Source organism: Westerdykella ornata, assembly GCF_010094085.1.
Source record: "Westerdykella ornata strain CBS 379.55 unplaced genomic scaffold EI97scaffold_6, whole genome shotgun sequence".
Lineage (NCBI taxonomy): Eukaryota > Fungi > Ascomycota > Dothideomycetes > Pleosporales > Sporormiaceae > Westerdykella > Westerdykella ornata.
In genome coordinates this window covers 855,118-883,054 of record NW_022986856.1, presented here as the reverse complement: position 1 = coordinate 883,054, position 27,937 = coordinate 855,118, and the positions used below count along the sequence as shown (strand labels likewise).

The window sequence follows — 27,937 nt, the reverse complement described above, 5'->3', positions numbered from 1 at the left end:
GGCTCCATGTGCCAAATGCTGTTCGCGGCTTCACTCTCTGTCGCCCCGCTGCAGCGAGCCGGCTCCGCAAGTGGGATGCTGCATGGACAAACTGGCCCTTCCGTTCACCGCAATCCAGTCAAGGACACAACCACAACCCCTAAAGTTCGACGAACATATTCCCGACCGTGGGGAGATACATGATTCAATGCTTCAAGAAACAACCGCATATTCGGAATGGATGTTGCAATCAGGGACCCCAATGCCCAACAAGATACGTAAGTAACACCTCTGAGTACAACCTGTTGTGGTGACATGCTCATTCTGCATAGCAGGTGCGCAAACTCCTCGTTCATGACGGGGGAAACTGAAGCCCCAGATGTGAAGGGAATGCGCCGCGTGGTCGATGACATCCCTCCTCGATTGTGGGCCGTCGCCGTCATTGGGTTCTGGGAGCGGTTTACTTTCTGGGGTCTCACTGCCCCATGGCGTACGTCAATGTCCTTACTCCCCGTGACGCAAACGCGTACTGATGTGAAGGTTTTAGAAAACTTCATGGAAAACAGCCGTTACAGCGACAGCGGCGCTCCAGGTGCTCTCGGCCTTGGGCAGGCTATGGCTACGCGGATATACTGTGCCTTCTATATCCTCTACTATGTCACTCCGCTGTTATTTGCGATTATTTCCGACGTGCGTCTTGGGCGTTTCAAGACTCTATGCTTGAGCGTTGTGTAAGTACTCGCCCATGTAGTGCTTTCCCTTCGTCACTGACACCTTTGTCGTTAGCTTATATGTGCTCGGTTGCGGCGTTCTCGTGGCCAGCTCTTCGGAGGGTTTACTCAACGCCGGGTTTGGGCTGGCTGGGTTTCTCATTGCAATGACTCTTGTCGCGCTGGGGGGCGGCGGATTCAAGATGCTCATGGTTCCCTTCATCGGTACGTACAACTATGTCCATCAGGGGAACAAGACTGACAACAACAGCCGATCAATACACTGCGCCACTGCAAAGAATCAAAACTCTCCGGACTGGCGAGCGTGTCCTCACGGACCGGTCACTCACCGTCCAGTACATTTACAACTTGTATTATTGGTCAGTGCTACATACCTTTGCATGGCTGGTAGTTAACCCTTCCCACACAGGGTCGGTAATGTAGGTTCATTGTCATGGTTCGCCACGACTACCCTTGAGAAGTATTATTCGTTCACTGTGGCTTATTCTGTTACATTCGGATCCATGGTCATTGCAATGGTCATGTTGTTCATGGGCTCCAAATGGTATGGTGAGTTTTCTACTTTAATCTTATGAAGAAAGTTATAACTGATCCGTTTATAGCACAAGCGCCTCACGAAGGCAACGTGTTACCGTCAGCAGTTCGGATACTTGTTTGTGCCTCACGCAACGGTTTCAAAATGTCACGGGCGTATCCTGAATATCAGCTTGAAGAGCGTGGCAAGTCAGTTACCTGGGATAACCAGCTCGTCGACGAGTTGTGTCGAGGTCTACGAGCCTGTCGAGTCCTGTATGTCGCCAGCCTAGCGCCACATCTCATTCTGACATCAACTAGGATTGCATTCGTAGTCTTCTATGTCTGTTTTGATCAGATGCAGAACAACCTCATCTCCCAGGCCAATCAAATGAAGACCAACGGCATCCCCAACGACATGATGCCGGCCATGAACCAAGTGGCTTGCATCATTCTCGGCCCCATCATCCAGTATGGCTTGTACCCGTATCTGAACCGCAGGAAGATCCCATTTCGGCCTATTGCGCGTATCACTGTCGGCTTCTTGTTCATCGCCCTGTCGATGCTGTACTCGATGACAGTACAACATCTCGTCTACTCAGCGCCGCCCTGCTACACACATCCCGGGAAATGCGACTTGCCGCCGCCGGAGAAGGGTCCAGCTTTGGGTAACAATGTCAACGTCTGGATCCAGGCCCCGGTATACTTTCTCATGGCCATAGGCGAAATTTTTGCCTACGTCACGGGGTTGGAGTATGCGTATGACCATTCGCCCACAGCCATGAAGGCAATCGTTCAGGCCATCAGCTTGCTGGTTGCCGGCGTGGGGTCAGCAGTTGCCATGGCGCTGACTCCTGTGGCTCGGGATCCCAACTTGACAATCCTCTATGGCTCACTTTTTGGGGCCATGACGGTCACGGCGGCTACATTCTGGTGGCGATTTCGCAAGTACGACAGTCCGAGTCTTTGTGAGACAAGTGGCGGCGAACTCGCGGCAGAGACAGAAGGAACGCCAAATGAGGGGACAAGTTCTGTGACTTTAGGAGGAATAAAAAGGCACCACCGTGCTCCTGTTTGACTGAGCACTGCCTGTCAAAGGGCTGCAAGTCGAGAGCCGCAAGGATACTAACAGCCCTTAGGAAGGGAATTGTGGTTGGAATCATCAGTGGTTCACTAAACCAGCAACGCACATACCATACACTGAAAACGTACAAGAGGAGATTACATAGATTCACGCTGTTTATCGACTTGGAAATAGGATAGCAAATATTTTGAGAGATTCTTGAAGAGAGATTCTTGAAGAGAGATTCTTGAAGAGAGATTCTTGAAGAGAGATCAAATCCTGCCAGGTTTGAAGCTAGCCGCCCCAGGCCGCCTGATCTTGTACAGATTGGTTGCCAATGGCCTGCAGATATTCTCGAGTGTATGGACGGGGCATAGACGGGAGGTACCTAGGCCTCGGTCGCGCGTACTGCCATTCCCTACATGCTTCCCCATTTAAAAGATAAATTCCAGCATCCTTTATTCCCCTCTCGTGAGAGTGTTTTTATGGAGCAACACGGCTCTCGGCTCTCTTCCGTCCATGATACACAAGAGCAATCTTCATTTATGCCAGTGGGGCTGTCTTAGGGCTTTCGCGCCTGCCGCTCCCAATCGAGACTACTCGGCACTGTTTTCTTCGTAGTGCTCCGTTACTTATTCATCGACTAGACAACTTTTAGCGAAGTTTCAGGCTACGTTTAGGAGATGTTATATAACCTACTACTAATTAATAGCTGCCTCTACTACTAACATACTATTTTCGCGCTGCTGCAACGCTATTGTTGCAAGGTAGGTTTTAAGGTATTGAGAAGTAAAGTGGACATTTTAAAGCTGCTCTTTCTAATATAGTTATGATTTTAAAGGGTTGCTTCCTAACTTTTACAGCTAGAAAGGAAACACGTGATAACATAAGAAAGAGGTGTGTAAATGTTTAAGTTCCTTGCTAAAGTATGCTAAGCACTTAGCTAAGGCAAGCTGCAGCTAGTGGGAGGCTGCGCAGGCAACTTAGTAGTAGGTAGCTATTAACTAATAGTAGGTCATATAACATTTTCCCGCCGAGGGGCGTCGTGAACGGTTGTAACCGTTCATGGCAGTAGCATTCCACCAAACCCTTATCGATAACAGGGCGCATTGACAGCCGCTCCCACACTTCACCTCCTTTCATCTTTCAGTCCCCGTCTTGACCCCTTGGCGTCAACGCTCGAAGATGACCCCAACTTGACCATGATGGCGTACTGCAACTCTTCCGGCCCGTGGCTGACATGACTGGCCTGTTTTGCTCGAGCCTGGCAGGACTTGGCCAACTCGAACCATGGTGGAGCTCAAGGAACCCCGCCCACGACAGCGTAAATTCGCACCTCGCTCTAGGCAAGGTTGCTTGACTTGCAGGACGAGGAGAAAGAGATGCGATGGGAACCGGCCGGAATGTCAAGGCTGTACGCGCTTGAATCTGAAGTGCCAATGGCAAACCCAGCGTCAGATCGTCCCTGACCCTGCCACGCCTTCTTCCCCGGCATCAGCGGTTCTCAATGTTACCAGTCCACTCCTCCCTTCTATTTTCGCCCTATCGATCAAGTCTTGGGAAGAAATCTCCGGTGAGAATGCGGACGAGGCGAGATATCTGCTTCACTATTATCAGAAAGCCTTCGTCCCCAGCATTTCCGTCGCAGACACGCCGTCGAGCTTTTACACGTCTCTTTATATGCCAATGGCCCTCAAATCCGAGAAGGGACTGCTGGATGCCATCGTAGCCCTGTCCTCTGGGCAGCTCGCTCGACGTTCCTCCGACCCGGACAGAGCACGCTACTTACTCGACGTTTCTACGCGCCATCAGACGAGAAGTCACGCATTCTTGAGGGATCGGTTGTCGCCCTCTGGACAGCCCCTGACTGATGCCTCGCAAGTCGTGGGTGTGATACTCCTCCTGGTGGGCCTCGAGGCGCTCAACGGCAACAAAGGTACGAAATGGCTCTCTCAGATGGACTGCGCCCGTAAGATTCTCAGCGATCCACACACGCAAGAGCAAATGAGCCCTTGGGAACTCGATTCTTTGCGGCGCCACTTCACATACTACGATGTAATGGCGTCTGTGATGGCTCCTGTCTCCAAGTCATACCGTTTCTCACCTGACCGACGGTACGCTAGACTCTATCAGCCAGGAGAGGGCCTGACCATCGATCCACTAATGGGCATATCGGATCAGCTTTGCTCTCTGGTATGTCGAATCCAGTACATGACGACATCTACACCAGCCTTCCCGCATCTATGCAAGGCTGCATTTGAAGCAATCGAAAGGGACATCAAGCAATGGAAATACGAGAACCCATTGACTTCGCCTGAGCTCGACCTTCCGGTCGCCCTTGACCTTATAGCGCTCGCAGAAGCTTACCGCCTTGCCGCACTCATCCAGCTCTACCGAACCTCCACGTCGAGCAAGGAACTCATAGCCGACTGCGCTTCTCGTGCAATGCAGTTCATAGCCAGGATTCCCCCGGGGAGCCCGGCCGAGTCAAGCCTCCTGTATCCTATCCTACTAGCGGGTGCCGAACTTCGTACCGAAGCAGAGATCTCATTATGCCGCGAGAGGTTGACGATGATTCAGCGGCGTAACCATTACGAGAATGTCGCCAATCTTCGCGACCTATTGCAAGAAGTGTGGAAACCCGTTCTTAACGGCGGCGAGAAACGGGACTGGGAAGAGATTTTGAGAGAATGGGATTGGTCTTTCAGCTTGGCCTGAATCGCAAGCAAACTCCCAGTGAGCATACGGTGCTACACTCATGGGTGTCAGACCGTAGGCCGACAGCAAGACGGTAAGCACCTCGCAGATACTTGGCACCGAATCGCAAATCGACTGAGTTTGCCTGAAGCGGGAAATTGCATGCCTATTCATATCAGCGACTTCATGAAGATGTGACTGGCTACCACCATCGAGGCCGTTGTTGGAACCAGGGGGGTTCGGAGGAAGCGCACATATGGTGAGCCCCACATTGCACACGATCCTTTCTTGACGCATCTGAGCTTAGACTGATCAATTTAAAAAGCAGTTCCCGTGTGTTCAAAACTTACGAGCCATATAACAGCGCCACTAGGGAACCTGGTCAAATTCGAGATCACGTGACTATTTGTTCCTTGATGACTAAATCTATATCGTTTGAGGCTAGTGCGGCATGAATGAATACAGTTGCTATTGTTCCCAGGTGGGCAGATATAAACTTCGAGAGGTAGCTCGACGCCGATAAGCGGCACCGTCAAGATTTCTGTGGGGTTATATCTTCATGCGGCCCAGCTTGGTAACATCTCCTTTTCACACGGGTGCCTTTCAGATACCTTGAAAGCTATCCAAAATGTCTGGTACAAAGCCACTGCAGCGGCTCCGGGAATGCGGTAAGGTCAACATTAGCGTTTTGAAATTGCGCTGGCAAAGAGCCACTGGGCTGAGACATGCATCTAGGACATGCGGAGAAGTTCTCGGTTGCGAACCATTACCTGGGTTTCTACAACAATGTGGGCGTCTCAGTGACCTATTCCCATCCAGGCTGCAGCATCCCGCTTGAATCACTCATCTATAACGCTTTGCGGAAGGTCATCGAAGAGCACCCCATTCTTAGCGCAATCCCAGTAGACGAACACACCAAATCACCCTATTACTCACGGCTTCCGTTGATCGATCTGCGCAGCTGCGTTCTAATTGTCGAGCGAGCCAATGCTCTGTCCGGCGTTTCTTCCTGTGATAAAGAATTGGACGCGATCCTGAGCGAGAGACATAACCAAGGCTTCAAACAGGAGCACGGTGCACGCCCCTTCTGGTCTCTCATCATTCTGCATTCTCCCGAATGTTCAAACCACTTCACAGCGAGCTTCATCTATCATCATGCTCTCGCAGACGGCAAATCCGGCCTGGTTTTCCATCAGTCGTTTCTGGACGCTCTACAAAATCTAGACAGAACCCACCCTGAGAGTCAGCCACGTCTGAACGCTGACCCTATTGTCCCTTCGCCCTCCACTCCGCTCTTGCCACCACTCGAGGAGCTGCACCCTCTCCCGCTAACCTTCACCTACGTGGCGAAACTATTGTGGCGTGGGCTGTTCCCCGAGAGCGATGCTGGACTGTGGCTCGGAAACGCCAGGCCCACCATTGACATTGACCGCTCATCTCCGGATACTTCCCTGGTCCCGCCCATGCATCATCGAAGCCTAGTGCTATCCAAGGAGGTTACGGCAAGACTGGCAGACCTGGGAAGAAAGAACAATGCAACCATGACAGCCACACTACAATGCCTCATTGCCGCTGCCGTCTTTGCGAATCTTGATGAGAAGCAGTGGTACCGCCTGCGCGCAGCCGGTGATATCTCCTTGCGCCGGTTTCTCAGGCTGGATTCTCGATATGGGCCCGTCGAACGTTTGATGGGTGTCTGGGCCAGCCAGTATTTTTTCGAGCATCGGCGGCGTCGACGGGCGGAGTCCACAGCGGACGCGGAGTTGGAACTGAGGTCGAAGTCGGAGATATTGCAGTACTTTTCTTGGAGCGAGGCACGATCCGTGAAGGCGGAGATTGCCAAAGAAGTGGCAAAGAACCTAAAGAATAACCCGGTAAACCTGCTGCGATGGGTCCCTGACATGATTGGCGCCGGCCTCATGCAGATGGGTAAGAAGCGTCGTGAGAGCTTTGAGCTATCAAACCTTGGCATCCTCAGGCCGTTCAAAGCAAGTGATGATGATCAGGACGCGGAGAACCGGCAGTGGAGCATGGGGCGGTGCGTTTTCAGTCAAAGTGTCCCGGCCATGGGCCCTGCGTTCATGATCAGCGCAGTCACGGGCGGGGATGGGTGCGCCGTATTCTGTTTTGGTTGGCGAGAAGGGGCGGCGGATAGTGACTGGCTGGCTGCAGTAATGGCAAGTTTTGAAGAAGCTGCTAAGGCGCTGGCCTTGTCCTGAGCAGCACACGAGATTCTTCAAGGGATGTGGAGAGGAGAAGCCTGTGGTATAGATATGGTGGGGAGCAAGGAAGAATGCTCCTTCGCGGAGACTGGGTTACTTCTGAACTTAGCATTCAGTGGTTTATTCAGTGGTTTGGATACTGCACTTTGAAAGTTCGTTTCTATGTCATTGTTATTGAGGTTTGGGCTAGTATGCGGAGTGCCTCTGCTTCTTTATGGTTGACTATTGTAAGCATTTCCGCCAATACACAATTTTTGAAATCGCGATTTTGCAAATTTATAGGAAAGGCACGAAAGGGCACAAAAACAGCAGATCTCTAGCTGCGCAGTGCTGTAGGACGGCATTTTTGTAGCTTTGTTTGCCCTTTCGCGCTCAGCAAAATTGCTTTTTTTCAAAAATTGTGCATTGGTGGAGAATGCCTACAACTGTCGACCGTTCTCAATGCAGGAAAGGCTCCCAGAACCCACCAGCCGCACCCCTCCGATTCGGACAACCTTGGGAACACTACTCCGTACCAACCACCAAGTTCACCGGTCCGGCTCCCATATGCATCACTGAAGTCGAGGGGCTGCAAAGATACAACAAGCAGCTCGTGCGTTTGTCGCCCAGCTTCCACACTCTGGTTCTACTGTGCAGTTCTTTTGTGTTCTCTGGACTATTTTCCTCACTTACGGTCTCATTCACCCTCGCAAGCTGACTCCACCAATAACCTGCATGCATCTCAGCAGCACCACGTGAACCCAAGTCGATCGACGCAACCACGACCGGTGTGCCCAAAGGACTGGGAGTCCGGGACAGACAACCCCGGGAGCATTCCTACGTATCCTCCATAATTGGAGTCAAGGCGGCATTGGTTGTCGGCGGGTCCGAGGGGAAGCCGGGTCGGAAATCGTCAATCCACCAAGACCGTCGTCCTGCAGCGAATATGGAGTGCAGCAGAGAAGTGCCAATGCAGGTGATTGTGGTCACGACCCAGGATTTGCTGCGTCTTTGTGCATCCACCCGGTATAACAATCCATAGCCGCCGCCATAAGCGAACCTACGGCGGACTATATCTAGGTTTAGTGCCAAAACTCAGAACACCGCGCAACACGAAGCCCTGCGTACTTGTACTGCGTACTTGTACTGCGTACTTCTACTGCGTACTTATACTACGTACTTGTACTGCGTACTTAAGCTAGATATATTAGATACTTCTACTGCGTGCCTGTACTGCGTACTTGCGCTGCGTACTTGTACTGCGTACTTGTACTGCGTACCTGCGCTGCGTACTCGCGCTGTATACTTATAGTGCGTACTTAGATATATTATATATTTCTACTACGTGCCTGCGCTGCGTTATACTGCGTACTTCTACTGCGTGCTTTAGTAACGTAAGTATACTACGCAGAAGAAGTACGCAGTATAGTACGCAGTGCAAGTATACAGGATAAGTATACAGTACAAGCACGCAAGATAATTACGCAGTATATATCTATAGAAGTACGCAGAGCAAGTACGCAGAGCAAGTACGCAGTGCGATTACGCATACAAGTACGCAGTACGCAGGGCTGCATGTTGCGCGGAGTTCTGAGTTTTGGCACTAAATCTAAATATAGTCCACCGTACGAACCCCTCCACTTACCCGCAGGTCGGCCCCGTCTGTGCCTCTCAGTTGAATTTGCGGTATAACCTGCGGTATAACCTGCGGTATAACCTGCGGCACAGCAGTGGTGCCCTTTGTTCCCAGGCTTCGAGCTCTGACTTCCGATGTACTCCTTCCTCTGCGGCGTGTGCGTGCGGTCACGGTGACAAGTGGTTGCTGAGGCCAAATCTCACCAGCTTCAGAATATAACTTATAAGAACATCCTACTTCACATCGGCAATCATCGACCATGGAATCGGGCCTTTCTACGCGTATGGCAAGATCCTTGCACGAGCTTCGCCCTAAATCTGCCGCACTCGCACCATCTCCCAAATACAATCCCTCTACTGCCATTGACCTGTCCAATGGCCAGAATGAGGTTCTGCGGCGTGAACTACTGGACTTCTTCGCGTCAACAGTCGAAGACAAGCTCTCGAGCGAGGTCTGGCCACTTGGTAACCAGCATAAAGACTCGAGTCGGTTGACAGCTATTAGCATTTCTCCCGTCCCCCATCAGACGGCGGAGACAGCGCTTGCCGCGAGGCGTTGGCCTCCTTTTTCAACACTTACTTCCATCCGATCCACCCGGTCAGGTCAGAGCACATCGTGGTAACGGCAGGGGCGAGCGACGCTTTGGAGAGCTTGATATATGCAATATGTGACGACGGGGACAGTGTCATTGTGCCCGGCCCTTACTGGCGTACGCTCTACATCATGTTTGTTCGGGGGCACACTGGCTGATTCTCGCAGATGGCTTCGACCCTCTCTTCAAAACGAGGACGAACGTGAACACAATCGTTGCTCGCCCTCCGACATATCACAACTATGACAACTACCTCATGCCGTCCTTGTTAGCCGCCTACAATTGTGCCGAGGATCGAGAGCGAATCAAGGCAGTTGTGATATGCAACCCTCACAATCCTCTCGCGCGGTGCTACCCCAGGAAAGAGATTGTGGAATGCATGGAATTCTGTCAGGAGCGGGGACTTCACCTTATCTCAGACGAAGTATTTGCCTTGGCCTCATTGCAAGATGCACCAGACGATGCTCCCGCATTCGCTTCGGCACTGTCGCTCACCGAACCGCTTGCTCCTGAGGGAGCTGTGAAGATTGATCCCAGTCGAGTGCACGTCGTGTGGAGCGCTAGCAAGCTGTTTGGTTCAAGCGGGCTTCGAGTGGTAAGAGGGCGATACCCCTATATCAGGTACACATGATTGACGTCAGGTAGGGTTGCTTCATTTCCCAGCAGAACCCGCAGCTCTGCACCGCAATGGGTATGCTGACAGCTGCGCATACCAACAACATCGCGACGCTTTACCTCTCCTCCCTTCTTAACTGGTCTCAACTCCCAACTCTGCTTGCTCTAAACTCGGAGCGTCTGACGGCATCATACCGACTTCTCGCACAAGCATTGCGGCAGTGGAACGTCGACTTCGTCACCCCAACCCACGGCATCTTTGTCTTTGCTAAGCTGGGCATGAAAGTCAGGAGCGTCGTGGAAGAGAAGGCGTATTTCAATCGCCTTGCTGTGCAGGGGGTCCGAATCAGCCCAGGGCGATTCTATAATGGAGTCGAGTTGGAGTATGGATGGGCGCGGATTCGATTCTCGGTCTCCATCGAGGTCATGGTTGAGGCGTTGAAGCGCATAGCCGCTTTTCTCGCAAAGGAGGACGCCTGAGAGACGTGTGCACTTGCCATTGGTGGTTGGAGTTGCGATTGGAGGCAATGACGGACAGAGCGGAGGGAGGCTTCGTTGGACTGCGGGTCAAAAACAATGCGCTTCTTCAATGCGCTTCTTCAATGCGCTTGATGGGCATGCCTACTGTGTAAGCCTTTCCTGGACATGCGTCCTGTGGATTTTCATTCAATAATTCAAAAGTTGCCCGTGGCCTTGAGCGGCCCGCGAGGCAGTGAGAGACTTGAGGCAATAGTCCACGTTCCCATGTAGGAACAAAAAAGTAACTGCCCGCTGACAGATTCGAACTGTCGACCTTATCATAGCATAGTACTAGTGATACGCGCTACCCCTGAGCCAAGCGGGCGATGCTTGTGTTTTTTTGTTGTAAAGATTTACTTTTTCAAAATTTATAAACTACATTTTCAACTCACCCTCTTAGAAACGCATCCCTTAAGTCTACACAAGAGAAGTGCGCAATCACGTCGAACCAATTTAGTTCCACACGAACCACCGGGGTCACACGCCGAGCGATGCGGATAGATTTGCCCGGTACCTCGGTTGGGCACGCCAACGGCGGGTTGGCGGTAGGAGAAGTTTTTCTAGGCTTCTCTAACCAGCGCGAACAGGAACATGGCGCCACATATGTATACAGTATAGATACACTATCGACAGTTTTGAAGAGGGCTTCCAGAGTTGAATCTGGCGTATGTGACTCACCGATTTTGGATGCATAGGGAATAGTTGCAGCAGCCTCTGCTACAACCCACGCGTCTTTCCAAACCAACTCACCCAAGATATGTTTTTTCACCCTAGCCAGAGGGACGCACTTGGGCGTCCTCGCCAGAGCCGATGAGTTATATACACAGTATACTTACAAGAATGGCTATTCTACTCAGCATACTAGACTAGAATGGTGTGATTCTTGAAAGCGGCGAAAAGTGCAAAAAAAACCATTGTCTTGATCTCGTCCACGCGGACATTCGCTGCCTCATGACGGAGGCAAACAGGATACTGTGGACATGCAGTCCTTCTCTCATGACAAGAGTCATCAGGCGTATACCTCCGTACAAAAGAAAATGTCAACATGCAGGGCGTGCCTTTGCATTGTAATCACTGATCGCGCCGATTCATAACTCGGCCCGTGCACGACAAAGGGCGTGAAAACTCCAACGCAAGAGCGACTCCGTACATTTCCGCTACGCTTGTAGTCACCCTCTTGCGCCAAAATATTCCACCCCCTCCAATCAGCTCCAAGAATGCGCGCAGCTGTGTCATAACTTCTGAAGCCACATCCTCCCCGTCTCGCATTCAACAAGCCGTGGCGCATCAGTTGGAGCAGTTTTTATCCGACGGGTGAGGGCGTCCGCCCTTTCGCCGGCGGAGAAGCTCACCGTTAGTCACTCACGGGAGCGCTCTGGTTGGCTACTTTGAAGCCCATTGTGGAGTGTTCACGTATTGGCTGACTCTAATCTGGTTCTGGCTCAGGCATGTACATGTTATACAGTAGGTAGTCTATGTCTGGCAGGGCGTGGCCTTTCCTTTTGCATTCGTATCGCGTGCTTTTTCCGTGGGTTTGTGTAGGGCGCGATGACACAGCCCATGATTAGAGTCCTTCCCCGTCGCCTTGGAGTCCGATGTAGGAGAGCGAGCTGTAGACTATATAAGAGTGAGATTGTCACAACCTAGGGCATCCACATAGCTTTCATAGCTTCAAGCAGCTTCGACTCGCAGAGAACATATCCTACGCCATTCGAAAACATATCATCATTCCTCGCCGCCTCTGAACTCTCTCAATCTTGGAACCGGTCCACTTCACTTCCACCACCAACGACCAGACGTATACTATCAGCCAAAGGAAGCCCACGCATCGTCTCCATTCTTCAGCCCTCATACCGTATCCGCTGCCGACCCACTCAGTGGCATTTCCACACTCCACACAATGCCTTCCGCACCAACCAAGCGCATGCACATCGCCAATGCTCTCCTCCCGCAATCACCAGCACCAACCCACCAACAATCTCGCCAACCACGTTCCTCCTTCGAATCCGACCTCACCAAGACTCCCATGAGTTCGGCATCCAGCATACTATCCAAGGACTCACTGGCGAAGGGATCCACCAAGGAGCCGACCATGGCCAGGAAGGCGTGGGAGGCTGTCAAGAGGCGCGCAAAGGAGCATCACGATAGTGTCAATGCCGCGTATGAGGTGTACTATTCGCAAGGAATCAACACACGTTCCAGCCGGTAGAGCGGTTCCGGAGTGGATTTTCGACAACCGTCATGCGTGGATTATAGTGAGGAGGGGGTGGAATAATGACGCTGTGCTGCATGATACCATAATGACTACGGCGTTGAGAACAATGGGTACTGCGATTTTGTTAGAATTGGGACTTCGGCGTTCCTATCTTCTTTCGCGGGGGTAATAGATATTTACAATAATAAGACATATAAATCGATATCTCTTTTTGCTTCTGTACCTGTTATTGATTGCTCCGCGACAGCCATCAGACGCGTCTTCAAACACATAAGCTGTGCATTGCATGATTCAATGCACTTTCAGTCATGTCGCGAATGGCTTTTGGTTCTTCTCATATCCTATCGAGGGGAGATGATGGAAGCGCGAATCTGACCTGGGATAACGCCAGCCCAGTTGAGCCATAACAGAAAGCTGTTCACGCGCCCTGGATCTGACCATACCACCAAAAGGTGGTAAGGAGAGGCTAAACACGTCACTTCTGCTTGTTCGTAAGTTGTACCAACCAAGGAAAAGAACGGATATACATATCCATAATGGAACAAAGTATTCAACCACTGTATCCACTGTCTCGGTATCCATTCATCTACTCGATTCGGCGGCGAATCGCTACCGCATTATGCAGCGCTTCCATACTATCATGATTCCTCTTCATCCTACCAATCTTCCCCACATAAATCACCAGACTCAACGATAGCGTCACCGCAAGGCACAAAGACGTCCCCGTCAATGCAGCCGTAGCCGTAACCGAGTAGTCCCCTACGCTCCAGTAAGCCACAGCCCTTTAAAATAGCAACAGTTTCACAAGCCTATGCAATCATATTAAACGGCCACGGAATTGAACTTACCATCCTGCGCCGTGTACACATTAATCAGAGTCGACACCAACCCAGCAATGCTGTGGAGCAAAGCAGGTATGAAAATGCGGTTGACTATCCAGATATAGTTTCGCCTGTACTTGCAGAGGAGCGTTAGACAGCCGATGATGCCGGTGATGCAGAGGGCGGCGGCCAAAACTGCGAGTGATATATCGCTGTAGAGACGTCAACATGTCGTGTCATTATTGCCGCGAGAGGAAGAAGATATTCTCTGTCACTCTCAAACCTGAAATATCAAAATGTTAACAAAGGGAAGAGCAAAATGTACGCACGCCTGACCCGCCTCAAAGGCCCTTTTTCAAAGCCGTATCCAACTTGCGATTCTTCTCCAGTTTATCAAAGGTCGCAGGAAGCACGATATACCCGGCAAGAAGAAGCCAGGTACATAGTGCGGCAAGCACATTGTGTCTCGCTGGGACCCCGTCTGCTTGGACCAACATATTTGTATACTTTGAGGAAGAGAAGCGTTGTGGGTGTGAACTGTGTGATGGCTTGTCGCTGTCCGTAACAGGACGGGAAGCACTGAGGTGTTTCTGCGCCATGGAAGGGTATTCGGTTTGAGCTTCTAGAATTATACGAAGATGTACTGTGAAGTGAGGGGGGGTATCGCAATACTCCTGTACGTTGGGAAAGAGATCATGAGAACGTTGTCAGCTTGCACACATCAATGTCATGACTCCCACACGGCAGATGACTCTATTGACTCCTGAACCTTAGGCTCAACCCTACATAGTTACCATTCCAGTGTTACCTGCTATAGGCATATAATGAGATTCCGGCCATTTGGACGTGGCTCGAAGTTGATCATGTCCAAGAAAAGCGTCACCTGGTGAGGAAGGTGACTGGCATCTGGTTGACCAGTATTGCTCCCTGTGCGCCACGCTTTCTGTGTTTCGATTTCTGAAATCCATTCCCTCGCTGCTCCAGGTAACCTTGGCAAGCAACAACCTTGACAGTGAGCCACATTGTAACTGTCACGTGATATGACATTCATTCCTACTGCTGCGGCATGTGCCATCCCAGCAACGGCAAAGTGCCCGACCGTACCCTCCTTATTATTGAAAAGCGCAGGTATTCTCTCCAACTTACCCAAGCAGTATTCCATATTATGATTCCACCGTGTCCTATTAATCTAGGCTGCACGCTGTGACGCGCTAGCGACCCCGGCCGTTAATATGGGAACGCGGAAAAACAACGCGTGAACGTCTCAAGACGATTCAAATGCACGCAAGTCCGCCAAGAAGTGCGAAAGGACAGAAAGCATAATGGAGATGATCTGCGGGGGATGATGGGGTATATAGATGGTGCGCGTCCTCGGGCTGTTCTTGAGGTTCTGGATATTTTATCATCGTTTCCTTTCACTGTGGTTAAAGATTGCAATTGAAGAACACAAGAGATCTTTGTCTGAACAAACCGTACGCACCCGTTATAGGCCACAACTGCCACAACACAACCAGTTGCACGATGAGACTTACAACCATCCTATCGCCGGCGCTCCTCGCGGCCACGGCCTTCGCAACAGACTCTTCTTCTTCTTCCTCCTCCTCCTCATCAGCCTCCAGCTCAACCGAAAGTGCCTCATCGGCGTCAAGTTCGAAGGTCCCAGACCCCACACCCATTGGCGAGATTTGGACACCGAAATGGACCGCCACATCAAGCGCACTAGACCCTTACACCACGTCATGCCATTCCACCACGACGCTGACGGCCGAGATCTACCAATTGAAGGAGCTGTACCCAACCCTCAAGGACTTTGCGCCCCAGTTGAAAGTCTTCTACAACAAACAGCACTACCCTGGGACGTGGAATGGCGAGGACAAGCATGGTGACAAGCGCGAGCTGTTGAAGATGGACTACGAGGCACTGCCGTACGGTGTGCGTGAGTGGATCAACAAGAACACGAACCAGAGGTGGTTCAGCGTCCAGGATGACGTGGTGTTCTTTGCACCCGGCGCCATCTACCCGCTTGTACCGTTGTGGGTGGATGAGGCTGACGGGAAGAAGTGTGAGGGTAAGTCGGAATTGTTCTGTTCGACTAGATGACGGGGGCTAATTCCTGCATAGGCGTCTTCGACTACTTGGAGACATATTCCACCGAGCCCAAGGACGGAGCAATCTTAGGCAAGGTTGAGCACAAGAAAACCGGGAAGAACGAGGTGGAGATTACCATTGAGGCTTTCCAGGTGAAGGAGAAAGCTGCGGAAAACCAGCGGGATGAGCTATAATTTCTTGTCATGGATTGTTCCCTTTTGCCGTAATCTTGAAAACAACTTTCCCAACGCCTTACTGGATAACCGTCAGTCTTCGCTCCGTGCCTGATCGAGTATCGCCGTTCTGCTTATTGATCAGAACTCCATACAGATGCATGCTAACGGGTTTCATTGCGGAGGAGAACAATGAACGAGCACTGGCTCTAAAGCTCACATGCGACTCGGCGTTTGAAAAATCTTCCTTCCTGGGTATATGGGGTCAGCGCTCCTAGGGGTTCTGAAGACGTCCGGTTTTCACCTGTGCCAACAAGCCTCTCTCCTTCCTCTGTCGCCTATCATGTACAATAGCCGCCACCATATTGAAGAAATATATGAAAGTAAACATAACGCTCACAAACGCCAGGACAAAGGCTACAGTCATCATGCTGAACACAACAAACCCGTATGTCGCCTTGCGGTATGCCTCGTCCTCCTGGAGCGGTGACACGCTGACGCCGACCTGCATGGCACTCAAGACGAGCGAGAAGAAGACAAAGACGACAAGAATCCAGTTGAAATTGCGCTGGAAGAAGACCACATAGCGGTTATACCCGTACAGATAGCCCCGCACAAAGTATCGATGTGCGAAGCGGACGCGGTAGATGGTATTTATGCGGCCTAGGCGTAGCTCACCGAAATGGTACCGTTTGTTCACCTGGTCGAGGGCATTGACATCAATGTGGTTGACGAAGTCGCTGACGAATCTCTCCCACAGCGGCCACTTGATGGATCTGGGCACGAGTTTGAAGTCCTGCGCAAGCTGGAGGTCTATGGGATAGACGAGCAGCCAGATGTAGCTGAGCAAGAAGCCGCACGCCGCCTCGTGCAGTTTCCTGTGCACTTTTGTGTTCCCGCACAGATGATCGGTCCAGAAGGAATGCGACAGGAGATAGTCGGGGAGAGGCTTCACCAGCACTTGATTGGAGTACTTGAGGAGGTGGAGGTCCATCTGCTGGGTGTGGAGCACATCGAAGCCCAACATCCTGTAACGATGGAGTGGGCGTGCTCTCATCGGCCTGCCTGCCATCCATAAGTAGCCATCGATGTCGTTTAAGCGGTCGAGGTTGAGGTCTTCCTTGAGAAAGTCTCTAATGTTGTTCTTGACGAGGCGGCAATGGTTGTCTTTGCCGAAGATGGTAGGGAGTGCGTTGGCTGCACTGCCCTTCTTTCCCGAGGTCGGTATCAAGACGGTTCCTGGGCTGAAAGGAGGTTTGAGCGAGAGCGATGGCAAGGCGATGTCGTCCTGTGCAGCAGAGTAATGTGAGTTTGAGCACTATACACACGTTGATACCAAGCAAATTGTACCATACATAGTACAGTTGGAGACTCTTACATGGTTGGTGTCAGCCATTTTCAGTGCAGGGAGACGCTGCGATGCTCTCGAGAGTGTCCATAGTCTAGTTTAATAGTGATAAGGTGAGAAGAGGGCGAATTGCAGATCATGCAGGTGAGGCTGCATCACCCGAGCAGTCACCCGCACGGGCACGTGCGCTTCAGCCGAGGGCAGGGTGGGGGCCATTCGAAGCTTCACGACTTGTATATTTACTGACCGTGTCTACGAGGTTCCCATCATGTTTGTGGTTGTACAGGCATTAAACAGTTGCAGCACGGGAATCCGCAAAATGTACTCGGCGAGCGCATGATCCACGACATGATATTGCGAGTGATCCTTATCGAATGATACACCAAGCTGACTACATGCTCATCATCGCCCTCCGAGAACCATAAGTGGACGGCGGTATCAACTCTTGTTTCCCTTCACTTGCAGTAGTTGGCAGGGAAACTGCCCTTCTCTCCCCGTAGCTCACCCTCCCACCAGTCGTGCGAACTGTTCGTCTTCTTCACCACCCGAATGCGGTCGCCCTCCCGGAACGTCAAATCGCCCTCATTCATCCCGTCAAAGTCGTACATGGCCGTCACGTATTCCCCATGGAAGGAGCCAATCTTCTTGGGCGGAGGTGGGGGAGGCTTCTTCTTTCCCGCTGCCGGGTTTGGCGATGACGCGGTTGAAAGGATCCGCTGCCGACCAAAATAGTCGTCGTGGCTAGCTTTTGTACCTGCACCATTTGCTGAGGCGTAAGACACCGTCGGCGTACTGCCTCCCCACTGGTCGGTCGCGCTCGGCGGTGTTAGTCGGCCAGGCGAAGCACCGAGTCTGGGTGTAGACGTGTTGAGAGAAGACATGGACGGCTTGTTGGAGAGAGGCACAGGCGGCCCCTCAGACGGAGGAGCTAAGGTGTGCCCAGGGCGGGGTGACCGAGGTGCATTCACGGTTGGGACACTGGTATTGCTGCTAGATCTTCGTCCGGGTATGACTTTGTTCCGGATTCCCAATCCAGTCAAGCTACTGCCCTGGTCTGGTAGTCGCATCGGCTGGCGCACTGCCTTGCCCGTCCGTAAGAGCTCAAGCGAAGACTCCAACTCCGTCCGCAGAGGTGTGAAGGCAGACTCCCACACTGGAACGACCTCTTCCAGCTCCGGGGGAGGGTCTGGGTAGCCTTGCTCAATGGAATACTGGTTCAGAACAGTGTACAAATTTCCTATCAGGTTGTTTTGCAAGACAATCTGGTTGGCCAGAAGATGGGGCAGGAGGGAAAAGGTGGCTGCGTTCAGGCGGGGCAGTTGAGTGCGGAGGGCCTCGTCGGCGTACTGGTATTCGTGGGTTGCTTTTGTGAGATCACTCTCGTGCTTGATCAACGCTGAAGTTTCGCGATCTGATCGGGTCTTCTTGTTCTGCAATGCTTCCGTACGGCTCTTGTAGCGCTCGTAGTCGACCTGCGGTTCTAGCCGTGAGCAGGGCGCGCAAGTTGAGCAAATAGTTGCAGAGGAAAAAGGAATAAAAAAATAAAAATAAAAAACCTACCTTTCTATCCTCGCGCTTCTTAATGGCCTTCTTCATAGGCTTCAAAGAATCACGTGCAATCCTGGCTGGCGTGATGAGTTTCTTCTCAATGTCGGCCACTTCCTCCATCATGTCTGTCTTCAGCTCGGAGAAGGCTTGTTGCAGTTGGGCGCAGCGTTCCAAGGTCGCGGCCGGTGTATCCACGGCGACCTGGGAACCGTAGTCGCTGCTCTTCGCACCCAATGGCTTGTAGATGGAGTGCATGCACTCAATGGCGGCCAGCTGGTGGGCGAGGATATTGGTCCAGGCGTCGCGCCATTGCTTTGCAGCACTCTCGATCTAACGGTGTCAGGCTGCGTAAGTTGGAAGCTGGCATACACCTCATCCTACCTTCTCCAGCATCTGGTCCGAGTCGTTGAAGTCCCTCAGCATTGCTTCAATGTCGGCTTCGTTGGGCGTCCTGGGGAGGAAGCGCCCAACCTTGCGCTGGAGGCGCTGCATCGTGAGCGATTGAAAAGTACCGCTAAAGGAGAGGGAGGAAAGAGGGCTCAATGAGCGAAGGAAAACGACTGTCGTCAAGGCGGTTGCAGTAGCGATGGTGGTATGGACTTGGACATCAGGACCCCAGGCAGCAGATGGATAATAAATAATGTGGCCAACGGGTGAACGCCCCGCGTTTCATGGGGCGGAGCAGACGTGAGCAGACCTACGCCACGAATTGTTGGCCCATTTCGCCCAATTGCACCCCTCGGACCCGCTGTTCCGGGCAAGTGTTCCAAGGTTGTGTATGACGATCAGGGAGGGGTTCGTGTACAGTAAGGACTGTGCGACCTGGGAGATAGGGAGGAGCACGAAGAGAAGAGAAGCAGCAGACGGAAGTTGGTGAGGCACGGGTGGTCACGTGAAGTCGCATCAAACGACCTTTCCCCTTTCGATCACCAACGCGTCCAACCAGCCCCGGCGCATCTCTTCAACGTCGACTGCCCTTCACATCCCACCTCCGACCTCCCACGAGGCCCTCACTTCCACTCCTCATGTCATGTCTTCGCACAGCCCTGAAACGCTTCGAGTCCACTACTTCTGCGCGTCATGACCACTTCCTTGCACAATCCGGCGCGTCTCTCACGGCTTCCCGCTTCCCAAAACACCGCTCCTGTCGCCGAGTTCCGCTGCCTGTTCACTCATGATATCCGCCGCAAGCAAAAACGCTGGCAAGATGGCTACCTCAAGTTCCATTCCTTCAACAGCCGCGTTATGCTATACGACACCAGCCGCAATTACGTTGGAGACACATACTGGAAGGACGCCAACTCCCCGCAAGAAGGAGATGAATTGACCCTGGACAAGGGCGTCATGGTCGAGGTGGCAGATGCGGTTGGAGTCTCGCAGACGGACCTCACGCCCTTGTTCGAGAAAAGCAGCAAGCCTCCTCATGGCGAACCTGCACCAGCCACCCGAAAACCGCAGGGCAGCAACCCACCAAATACTTCCTCCCACTTGCGGCACAAGTCCCTGAGCACGCTGCTGGGAAACCCCAGGGGACCCATAGGAAAGGCCACACCCATAAAGTCACCTTACGAGATTCGAAGAGAGCGGAAGAAAGAGAATGAGTCGGCTGGGAACAGAACTGCAAAGAGACAAAAGACGACACACAATCCTGTGCGCCTGCAAACAGGGTCGTCGAGTCCAATAGTCAATTTGACTTCGAACACCAAGAACCATTCGGTATATCCACCACGGGCATTGAACCAAACGTCGTCAGCGGCGGGCGGAGCGGTCCCTAGGGGATCAACTCCGATCGTTCTAGACTCCACCTCCTCCGACGTTCCCTTCTCCAGTCCGGATATCAAGCCGCATGCTGCTGATATACAAACGTTGCCAAATACTTCAGTTCCTCCGCAGTCGCTGATGCGTAACGGAGTATCAACTGAGAAGACGCCGAGGATCCCCAAGGGACGGATACGCCTCCCTCATGCAAGACCAGTGGAGACGCCTCAACCCCCTCTACGATCATCATCTCCGCCAGTCAGTGCCTCGAACCGTGTGTCCAATGTTGATTTTGCTCTCCAACCCATCAAGAAGCGTCAGAAGGATCCTTCCCCCAAAAGTTCGCCGCAGCGCGATCCTCGTGCAAAGTCTCTGCGTCTATCCAGAGGGGTAAAGCGCAGGATGCTGCTTTGTGAATTATCACCACCATCTAATAGAGCTCCTCCAAAGCCTATAGAAACCATACACTCGAAGGCGAAGGGTGCAAAACCGTCTGACGGGAAGCAAACGGGATACAGACCTAAGGTGCTAGGAATTTCGGAGACGAACGTCGAAGCTGCCCATGCGTCTTCAGATGATGACGAACTCATGCCAACGAACGCTACCCTGTGTCGCATATCGTTGGGCTCACCCCATCAGGATGATCAGTCTTTCGACAAAAGGGAAAAAAGCGCGAGTAGAAAGCACGAATCGGTGGGAGAAAGCAGCCCTTCGTTATTATCATTATCACCTGCTTTCGAAGATATCGACGTCGTTCGAGGATTGATGGAGCAGAAAATGCTACCCAAGGTATCTCCGAAGCGCCAGCATTCAGCGAGGGTGAAATCCCTGCCCGGACCATCTCCACGGCTAGAAGAGCGAAATAAGGTCGACGAAGAGGGACCCAACGAGTACGTTTCTCAGAAACTTGCCAACCGACGCACTGCGCGTTCGGCATCGAAACCCAAGAGATCCCAAGCCAAACCAGAAACCCCTTGCCGTCCCACAGCAAATACTTTGGAATCTGGACCGCAGGATCCTGGTCAAGTCCGGGAGACCATCACAATACCTGATGATTCTCCTACATCGGAACCGTCTCCCCCACCATCCTCATTGGAGCAGCCCTCTACCGCTCAAGTACCTAGAGCGGCCCCAGCAGCTCAAACCCGACCTTCTCACTCGCCCACAAAGTCAAAGCCAGCAGCTCCCTTTTCCACAGGGGGGATCCGAACGAAACATAAGAAGAAGGATGGAAACGCGGTTCCCAATAGACGCAAGGCAAAAATCGACGCGAAGCGGCCGCAGCGGGATCAAGAACGACCTACCCCTCTTCACAGGGAAAGCGATAGTCCAACAGATCCGCTCTTCGCTGGTGGCAAGATCGCAACTGGTCCCATGAATCCAGGGGCGCAGGCAAATTCCTCCTGTACAACAGGTCAGATGGAAGAGGGAAACGCAGCCGGAAACATCATCAACCCTATAGGTTCAAGATCTGTGGCTATCGGAAAATCTCCACTTCGCCGTGTCAAAAGCGCCAACAATGCGAACATGCCAGATACGCGACCAAATCCACCGATTCGTAGCACGAGTGAGGACTGGGAGCGCAGAAACATGGCGATGCCGCCGCCGCCGCTGCTGCCAGGTGAAGGTTCAGCCGTCGTAGAGAAGCAAGATGTACCCCAGCAGCAAACGTGTAAGCCGGAAAAATCGGGCCTGGCAGCATTGATTAAGAGAACGGACCCCAGACGTAAGCTCCTGCGGACCACGGGTCTGGATGTTGATACTGCCGTAGGTGGCGAGGGATCGGTCGCGGATATGGAGTTACCGAGTCCCGTCGTAGATAATGATGTTGGTCCCTGGAGCACAGAGGCGTTTGACCTGCTAGGCTGGAAGCCGGAGGGAAGGTAGGATCCAAGAACAGTGGCAAAGAGGGCGCTCTAGAGTTCATGGCCGATGTGGGTGGGGCCTTGGAAGACGCATGAAGATCGCTGGCGACTACAAGCGTCGCCATCCGCACTGTTGATTTGTAGCCCAGTTGGAGAATTTGAGAATAGGTATGAAGTCAGAAACGTTGACATCCGGGTTTCAACGGGGGCGTGGTATCATTATCGTTATTAGATTTGTCCCCTGACAGGGCTCACTTCTTCAGAAACTGCATAAAGTCATGGACGCGGTCAATCACCACGGCCGTATAGCTCTGCACGCTCTCCTCTACCAGCGCCCCGAAATCCCGCACAGCGACTTCCTCCGTCTTATCCAACCACATTCTCTCCTGAACTTTTCTAACACTACCCTCCCGCTCAATCATGATATCCGGGATGTTGGCCTCCTGCATCAGGGCAAACAGATTCAGCAACAGCGAGCTGCTCTTCCGGAGAGTTGTGAATGCCGTAAATGCATACTCCTTGAACTGCGCATAGTTCGGGTGCTGTGCGCCTCCCATCCCGTCTATCATCTCTCGGGACAGCTTGATGGGTGGAGCGAAGGGCTTGGGATCTCGTCCCAAGATGTAGCCAAAGTCAACGTGGAAGAAGTGACCTGACGGCGAAATGAGGAGATTGTCAAGATGTCGATCGCCGACTCCAAGCAAATAGGTGATGACGCAGTAACCCGCGCATGACTTGATGTACGTGTCCATGGCTTCTTTGCGGACACCGAGTGGCGCACTGTCATCTGGATTGTTAGCATGCAAGTAGGCGAGCAAGGAGCCTTTGTGTTTGGCGATGGCAGCCGCCAGAGACATGCTCGGGATGAACTGGAATGCTCCGGCAGACGTTGAGGTTGCGAGGATGCGATAGGGAGTGAGCTTGAGGTCAAGGTTTTCTTTTCGTAGAAGTCGATCCATCAGGGTGATGATCTGGATGACCAACTGATCTTGTCGCAGGTCATCACCGGTCTTGAAGATGATCGGATATTTCGTGTTATTGGAAGTCTTGAAATTGATGATCATGGGGAACAGCGACGACTTCAATACATTACAGTCATCAGGGTGGATGCCTACTACTGTGACTGACGGATCCAGCGGAAGAGGCAAGGGCTCGAAGTTGGTGAGCTCGTTCTTCGGGTCTGAAAGAAGCTTCTTGAGACGTCCGATCTTTTGTGGACGGTTCCCACGGTCGAAGCGCACGTCTTTCGAGATTTTGGCTAATATGGTGACTAGCTCGCCTTGCCTCTTGAGCGTGTTTCGAGTTTCCTTCCCCAGAGGAGTCTTCTCAAGCTCGATCATGAAATCATACTCTACCTTCGCAAAGAGATCGCGATGCTCGGGAGCTTGGTCGCTACTTGTGTCGCTGATCTCAACCATCAGGTACCAATGGAAATAATTCCCCAAAAGGAAGCTGTTAGTTGCGCGACTGATCAGGAAGCGAGCAAGCGACGAGTCATCGCCTTCGCCAGCGGCTTCATACTTCAACGCTTGAACGAGTTGGAGAAGGTAGAGCAAAAGCTCGTCATCTTCGGCCTTCTTCAGGCGCTCCACAGCATAGCCGCGAACAATAGGATGGTTGAAATCTCTGCCTAGGAGTTCGAGCGCATCATCAATCTCCACCTCTGCCCACCGTTCAAGCAGAGGAGCGGCCTGCCGTACCTCCATCGGGTCATTCCAGCCCACAGACTTGACGAACTTGGTTAGAGCTCTCTTGTCTCGGAGAAGATAATATCTGAACTTCCAAATGATATCGCGCTCATCCGCATTGAGACCATGCAGAGGCCCATATGTGAGGATCTTGTTGATCTTGTCCCGTGTGTCAACATCGGGTTTCCGGTCACGGTCAAGGGCGTCCGTTTGCTGGCTGCGCATCAACCTGCGGTGCTTGCTTTCGGCCGGGTTATCCGACCGGCCCGTTTCGGGATCGTATATGCGGATCAAGCGGCCAGCGTGGGCGTCTCCATAGCCATCCGCATCCACGTTGATACCTGGACCAAAGGAGACTTCCGGCGGAGGTCTCAGGCGAATCTCAGAATCTGATGAGACCTTGAAGCTGGAAACAGGCGGTGGGGGGTACTCGACGTCCGTAAAGACGACGGCATGATCGAAGCGGGGTAACTCAATATCGAGATAGAACAGCTCCTCTTCTTGGGAATCGCCGTTCATGTTGGCCTTGTTCAGACGTGCATTTGCAGCAGCTTCGGCATTCAGCGCATCACTTCGTATCTTCATCATTTTCTTGAACAGAAGACCATCCAACCAACGGTTCTCGGGGATTTCGCCCATCTCCTGCTTCTTGAGAAGCTCTTCCAGCCTTTGCATCTCCAGAATTTGCTCGTCAATCAAATCTTCCTTTACATTGTCATTCCGGCTCCTTCTCGCTGGCGGTATTACCCAGGGCGTGGTGGTCGAAGAGAGACCGTCAGCGGCCTTGAAGCGGTGTAGGCGGCATCGCTGCCTGCCGTTCTGCAGCGTGTTGTCTTTGTCGAAGAGTGGAACGGTAGTTCCCCCAAAAGGAACAGCGTGCAGATTTGACTCGGTGTCCTCTGCAAGGGACAGGTCCCAGACTGTGATGGCGAGTTGAGCTGACGACGGAAGGTTGGCATACGTTATGGGGAGGGATAGCCACTCGTTCCATGTGCGAGCGTTCTTGAAGGTCGTATAGGAGGTCTGAACCGGCACAGTCAGAGGCTTGCTGTCAGCCCATATTTGGGCCGTGACGTAGAGTTCGGAATGCGGACTGTTTCGTCAGTGAGTACGATAGGTGGTAGAACCGTGCAACGGACTTGATGTTGGATACGCGATGCCTCAGGTCTGGGCGCTTGAGAAGTACAGAGTACGGAATCGCCTTCTGGTTGCCTTCTATACGGTCTCTGTCATCGTCTTAGCTGTTTCCCGGGCAGACTCTGGGGAGTTAAACCACCATACATGCGGACATGGACGGAGAGCTGGGTCAGGGCGGTAGAGGTGGCAAAGGAGAAGGCTTCCATTTCGCGCACGGGTTCTCTGGTCTGCCAACGCAGGCCATCTGGGTGGCGGCGGCTCAGCACATGAACATGTGTGCTTGTCGTGGTGTTGATGTTCAGCAGTGATGATGCTACCTAGGTATCCACATGTGCAGCTCGGGCCCCCACGCTAGGCTGCACGTGATCTGCACCCCACGCGACCCCCTGGACGTGACGAAAGCGCGACCGCGCGCGTCTGAGTTTCTCCAACTTCACCTCACTCCGCCAGCGCGCCCACGTCCACATTCTCTTATCTCCTCTCGCCGGCCTCTGTTTGTTGTCTTTCTACGCGTCGTCCGATGCAAACGGGCCAAAGCAATCGAAGTCCCCAACAAACACAGACACCATGGCGCGTCTCAACACACATCTCTCTGCGACTCCCCAGCTCCCCACTGCCTACCGCTCTTCCACCGTCGACTCGCTGTACCGCGACCCCTCTATTCCCCCGCACGTAGCATCCACAAGCACACGCGACTCGTACTATGCGGTTGCCAGCCCCTCACGGTCTGCCAGCTCCGACAAGGAAAATCAGGAACCTGAATCGCAAGAGGACACTCCGCGCGGTACCGCCAAAACCAGGCGCCCAATGGCGCCCCCTTCAAGTGCTCGCTTACAGACTCCCTCCATTGTTTCCGCGCATCGGAGCAAGCGTCGTCGAACCGACGAGTATAGCGTTGAAGACTCGCCGCAGGCAAACCAAGACGGTGATAGGCTTGGGCAATATGATGATGGTGCAGAGCGCGCCCAAGGGGATGAAGACGAGGAAGACGAGGAAGACGAGGAAGACGAAGACACAAAGTTCTACGATCCGCATCAAGATCCCGAGATTCGACGTCAGCTTCGCGCCAACATGCGCAATCACCAGCGAGAGATTGAAGGTGCGTGGTTGACCTTGACACAGTGTGCTTGCCCCTCGTAATCACTTACATGATTCTTAGATAACCGCGATGAGTTGACCAAGCCGGGGAATGATGGACTGATAGCCCACATCAAGAAGCAGAACTACTACATGGGCAAAGTCAAGCAGACTGCAGATGCCGCCCTCGACTCCCGCGTCATGGTTTACGCCAGCGACTTGGCCAGTAAGAAGCTGAAAAATACGCTGCACGGGAACAATAGTGTCGGAATCGATGTCGACCAATTTGTGTCAAGATGTATACATTTCATGAAAACGGGCGGCGATCCCTCTGCGGCTGAAGGACATTCTTCGACCCAGGTTCGCCATCGCCGCCGCACGGCTGCTGAAGATGAGGAAAACGAGGACGATGACGACGATAACGGCGAAGCTCTTGATTGGGCGCTACTTGGCCGAGAAGCGTGCTTTCCCTTCAACAGACGCCCGCCGGTATCAAGTTTCCTCCTGGGCCCACTATCCGTTCAAAAACGCGTGCGGACCACTCAGAGTCGTCGTACTAGATTGCAGCGTCAGCCTCTCGGGCCCACTACCAGGCCACAGGAGCTGACCCAGTCCGACATGAAACAATCTGAAAATTCCAACCTCGCCCACCTTGTCAAGGGCATCAAGAAGCGCTTACAGGACCACATAGCTGAGAACTCCGAGAAGATGGCCGAAGAGCTGGATGCGATGGATTTCGACCCGGAACCTGCAGATATCGAGGCGGCTTCCAGGCGCCATCGAATATGGCTAGCCCCTACTCAAGAGGCGGCGGTGTCGCTCTTCGATTTTGTCGTCAACCCGCACTCGTTTGGTCAAACAGTCGAAAACCTGTTTTACATTAGCTTTCTCATAAAGGAAGGGGAAGTGAAAGTGCTAGAGGATGAGGATGGTTTGCCGCTACTCAGTAAGAAACTGCACCGCTACACTTGAATTTTGCTGACCATCGTAGTGCCAACCAAGCCGCATACCATCGCCCAACAACGCGAACTCAATGTGCAAAAACATCAAGCCGTTTTCAGTCTTGATTGGCCCACATGGAAGAAATTTATCTTCGCTTTCGACATCAAAGAGCCCCTCATTCCCAATCGCGTCCCAGAGCAGACAACGGTTGCAGCCGGGGCCTGGTACGGCTAGAACAGGTGGGATAGGTTCCTTCTGCTGGCCTTTGCGGCGGATGATGCCTTGTACGTTGGCGTCATCCTTACACTTTTTCCATTCTTGTATTATCTTTCTTTGCATAGATTTTGAATATCTTTTGTATAACAGCTTAGCGATGTGTAGTCTCAGGCGTAAGGTGGGGATTCTTTTCCCATCTGGGGACTGGTCGGGCCTCCTGACAAACATGGACTTCAATCTGGTAGGGCATATCCCATTTCATTCATGATACCCCCGGAGTTTATGTACGAAGGCATTATTTAGTCTAGATCAAGAAACACATTTGGTATCTAGTGGCGCTCGAACGGCGATTAATGTCAGTCCTGGCATCTTAAGCTCATCGCGATGTTACGAAGCCACAAGTCAACGCTACTGTCGACGTCACTGTTTAAGGACTCGTGCGATAACGCCCGCTGGGGATACCTTTAAGGCGGGCGGGGAAAGAGCTTCGACAATGTTTTAATACGATCCAGGAC

The 27,937-nt window shown here is 52.5% G+C and overlaps 12 protein-coding genes and 1 non-coding gene across 13 annotated transcripts; 8 read left to right on the top strand and 5 right to left on the bottom strand.

The window, feature by feature from the left end:
- Positions 1-369: 369 nt before the first annotated feature.
- On the top strand, positions 370-2,443 carry EI97DRAFT_415921 (PTR2-domain-containing protein; the record flags this gene model as incomplete). Its single annotated transcript, XM_033796874.1, has 6 exons — positions 370-710; positions 766-914; positions 961-1,069; positions 1,120-1,259; positions 1,313-1,499; positions 1,545-2,443. 6 exons carry the CDS (start codon positions 370-372, stop codon positions 2,299-2,301), a joined length of 1,683 nt encoding a protein of 560 aa, XP_033655570.1. The 3' UTR covers positions 2,302-2,443.
- Positions 2,444-3,391: 948 nt separating this feature from the next.
- On the top strand, positions 3,392-5,389 carry EI97DRAFT_281783 (uncharacterized protein). The gene is made up of 2 exons (XM_033794366.1): positions 3,392-5,242; positions 5,309-5,389. The coding sequence occupies exon 1, from the start codon at positions 3,577-3,579 to the stop codon at positions 5,002-5,004; it is 1,428 nt and encodes a 475-aa protein (XP_033655569.1). The 5' UTR covers positions 3,392-3,576; the 3' UTR covers positions 5,005-5,242; positions 5,309-5,389.
- A 222-nt stretch (positions 5,390-5,611) lies between these two features.
- On the top strand, positions 5,612-7,202 carry EI97DRAFT_441303 (uncharacterized protein; the record flags this gene model as incomplete). Its single annotated transcript, XM_033799690.1, has 2 exons — positions 5,612-5,651; positions 5,719-7,202. 2 exons carry the CDS (start codon positions 5,612-5,614, stop codon positions 7,200-7,202), a joined length of 1,524 nt encoding a protein of 507 aa, XP_033655568.1.
- Positions 7,203-8,873: 1,671 nt separating this feature from the next.
- On the top strand, positions 8,874-10,862 carry EI97DRAFT_432114 (PLP-dependent transferase). Its single transcript, XM_033798093.1, has 4 exons — positions 8,874-9,271; positions 9,325-9,529; positions 9,580-10,007; positions 10,058-10,862. Exons 1-4 carry the CDS (start codon positions 9,080-9,082, stop codon positions 10,505-10,507), a joined length of 1,275 nt encoding a protein of 424 aa, XP_033655567.1. The 5' UTR covers positions 8,874-9,079; the 3' UTR covers positions 10,508-10,862.
- On the bottom strand, positions 10,793-10,871 carry EI97DRAFT_t34. Its single transcript has one exon. It is a non-coding gene; the product is annotated as a tRNA-Thr (tRNA).
- A 1,269-nt stretch (positions 10,872-12,140) lies between these two features.
- EI97DRAFT_281747 (uncharacterized protein) lies at positions 12,141-12,941 on the top strand. The gene has a single exon (XM_033794365.1). It carries the CDS (start codon positions 12,447-12,449, stop codon positions 12,753-12,755), a length of 309 nt encoding a protein of 102 aa, XP_033655566.1. The 5' UTR covers positions 12,141-12,446; the 3' UTR covers positions 12,756-12,941.
- A 406-nt stretch (positions 12,942-13,347) lies between these two features.
- On the bottom strand, positions 13,348-14,079 carry EI97DRAFT_457253 (uncharacterized protein; the record flags this gene model as incomplete). Its single annotated transcript, XM_033800799.1, has 3 exons — positions 13,348-13,520; positions 13,610-13,794; positions 13,955-14,079. 3 exons carry the CDS (start codon positions 14,077-14,079, stop codon positions 13,348-13,350), a joined length of 483 nt encoding a protein of 160 aa, XP_033655565.1.
- Positions 14,080-14,902: 823 nt separating this feature from the next.
- EI97DRAFT_432112 (uncharacterized protein) lies at positions 14,903-15,925 on the top strand. Its single transcript, XM_033798092.1, has 2 exons — positions 14,903-15,650; positions 15,704-15,925. Exons 1-2 carry the CDS (start codon positions 15,104-15,106, stop codon positions 15,862-15,864), a joined length of 708 nt encoding a protein of 235 aa, XP_033655564.1. The 5' UTR covers positions 14,903-15,103; the 3' UTR covers positions 15,865-15,925.
- On the bottom strand, positions 15,855-17,519 carry EI97DRAFT_281656 (uncharacterized protein). The gene is made up of 4 exons (XM_033794363.1): positions 17,439-17,519; positions 17,222-17,285; positions 16,064-17,131; positions 15,855-15,973 (listed from the first exon to the last, which is right to left on the bottom strand). Exons 2-3 carry the CDS (start codon positions 17,237-17,239, stop codon positions 16,118-16,120), a joined length of 1,032 nt encoding a protein of 343 aa, XP_033655563.1. The 5' UTR covers positions 17,240-17,285; positions 17,439-17,519; the 3' UTR covers positions 15,855-15,973; positions 16,064-16,117.
- Positions 17,268-19,570, bottom strand: EI97DRAFT_432109 (SH3 domain signaling protein). The gene is made up of 3 exons (XM_033798091.1): positions 19,121-19,570; positions 18,752-19,069; positions 17,268-18,663 (listed from the first exon to the last, which is right to left on the bottom strand). Exons 1-3 carry the CDS (start codon positions 19,229-19,231, stop codon positions 17,647-17,649), a joined length of 1,446 nt encoding a protein of 481 aa, XP_033655562.1. The 5' UTR covers positions 19,232-19,570; the 3' UTR covers positions 17,268-17,646.
- A 35-nt stretch (positions 19,571-19,605) lies between these two features.
- EI97DRAFT_281671 (uncharacterized protein) lies at positions 19,606-22,499 on the top strand. The gene has a single exon (XM_033794364.1). It carries the CDS (start codon positions 19,820-19,822, stop codon positions 22,382-22,384), a length of 2,565 nt encoding a protein of 854 aa, XP_033655561.1. The 5' UTR covers positions 19,606-19,819; the 3' UTR covers positions 22,385-22,499.
- Positions 22,500-22,613: 114 nt separating this feature from the next.
- EI97DRAFT_374566 (phosphatidylinositol 3-kinase) lies at positions 22,614-25,393 on the bottom strand (the record flags this gene model as incomplete). The annotated part of the gene is made up of 3 exons (XM_033795460.1): positions 22,614-25,143; positions 25,190-25,276; positions 25,332-25,393. 3 exons carry the CDS (start codon positions 25,391-25,393, stop codon positions 22,614-22,616), a joined length of 2,679 nt encoding a protein of 892 aa, XP_033655560.1.
- A 233-nt stretch (positions 25,394-25,626) lies between these two features.
- Positions 25,627-27,771, top strand: EI97DRAFT_395757 (Nse4-domain-containing protein). Its single transcript, XM_033796325.1, has 3 exons — positions 25,627-26,286; positions 26,347-27,210; positions 27,256-27,771. The coding sequence occupies exons 1-3, from the start codon at positions 25,755-25,757 to the stop codon at positions 27,438-27,440; spliced, it is 1,581 nt and encodes a 526-aa protein (XP_033655559.1). The 5' UTR covers positions 25,627-25,754; the 3' UTR covers positions 27,441-27,771.
- Positions 27,772-27,937: the final 166 nt, after the last annotated feature.

Excerpts from the sequence above, each read along its gene's own strand:
- EI97DRAFT_281783 (XM_033794366.1), top strand. The coding sequence starts at position 3,577 with ATGGTGGAGCTCAAGGAACCCCGCCCACGACAGCGTAAATTCGCACCT.
- EI97DRAFT_432114 (XM_033798093.1), top strand. The coding sequence starts at position 9,080 with ATGGAATCGGGCCTTTCTACGCGTATGGCAAGATCCTTGCACGAGCTT. Across the intron at positions 9,530-9,579 it reads TGTGCCCGGCCCTTACTGGC|ATGGCTTCGACCCTCTCTTC; the intron begins GTACGCTCTACA and ends TGATTCTCGCAG. Across the intron at positions 10,008-10,057 it reads GTTCAAGCGGGCTTCGAGTG|GGTTGCTTCATTTCCCAGCA; the intron begins GTAAGAGGGCGA and ends GACGTCAGGTAG.
- EI97DRAFT_281747 (XM_033794365.1), top strand. The coding sequence starts at position 12,447 with ATGCCTTCCGCACCAACCAAGCGCATGCACATCGCCAATGCTCTCCTC.
- EI97DRAFT_432112 (XM_033798092.1), top strand. The coding sequence starts at position 15,104 with ATGAGACTTACAACCATCCTATCGCCGGCGCTCCTCGCGGCCACGGCC. Across the intron at positions 15,651-15,703 it reads TGACGGGAAGAAGTGTGAGG|GCGTCTTCGACTACTTGGAG; the intron begins GTAAGTCGGAAT and ends ATTCCTGCATAG.
- EI97DRAFT_432109 (XM_033798091.1), bottom strand. The coding sequence starts at position 19,231 with ATGCAGCGCCTCCAGCGCAAGGTTGGGCGCTTCCTCCCCAGGACGCCC. Across the intron at positions 19,070-19,120 it reads CGGACCAGATGCTGGAGAAG|ATCGAGAGTGCTGCAAAGCA; the intron begins GTAGGATGAGGT and ends TGACACCGTTAG. Across the intron at positions 18,664-18,751 it reads AGAAGCGCGAGGATAGAAAG|GTCGACTACGAGCGCTACAA; the intron begins GTAGGTTTTTTA and ends CTAGAACCGCAG.
- EI97DRAFT_281671 (XM_033794364.1), top strand. The coding sequence starts at position 19,820 with ATGACCACTTCCTTGCACAATCCGGCGCGTCTCTCACGGCTTCCCGCT.
- EI97DRAFT_395757 (XM_033796325.1), top strand. The coding sequence starts at position 25,755 with ATGGCGCGTCTCAACACACATCTCTCTGCGACTCCCCAGCTCCCCACT. Across the intron at positions 26,287-26,346 it reads TCACCAGCGAGAGATTGAAG|ATAACCGCGATGAGTTGACC; the intron begins GTGCGTGGTTGA and ends CATGATTCTTAG. Across the intron at positions 27,211-27,255 it reads GGATGGTTTGCCGCTACTCA|TGCCAACCAAGCCGCATACC; the intron begins GTAAGAAACTGC and ends TGACCATCGTAG.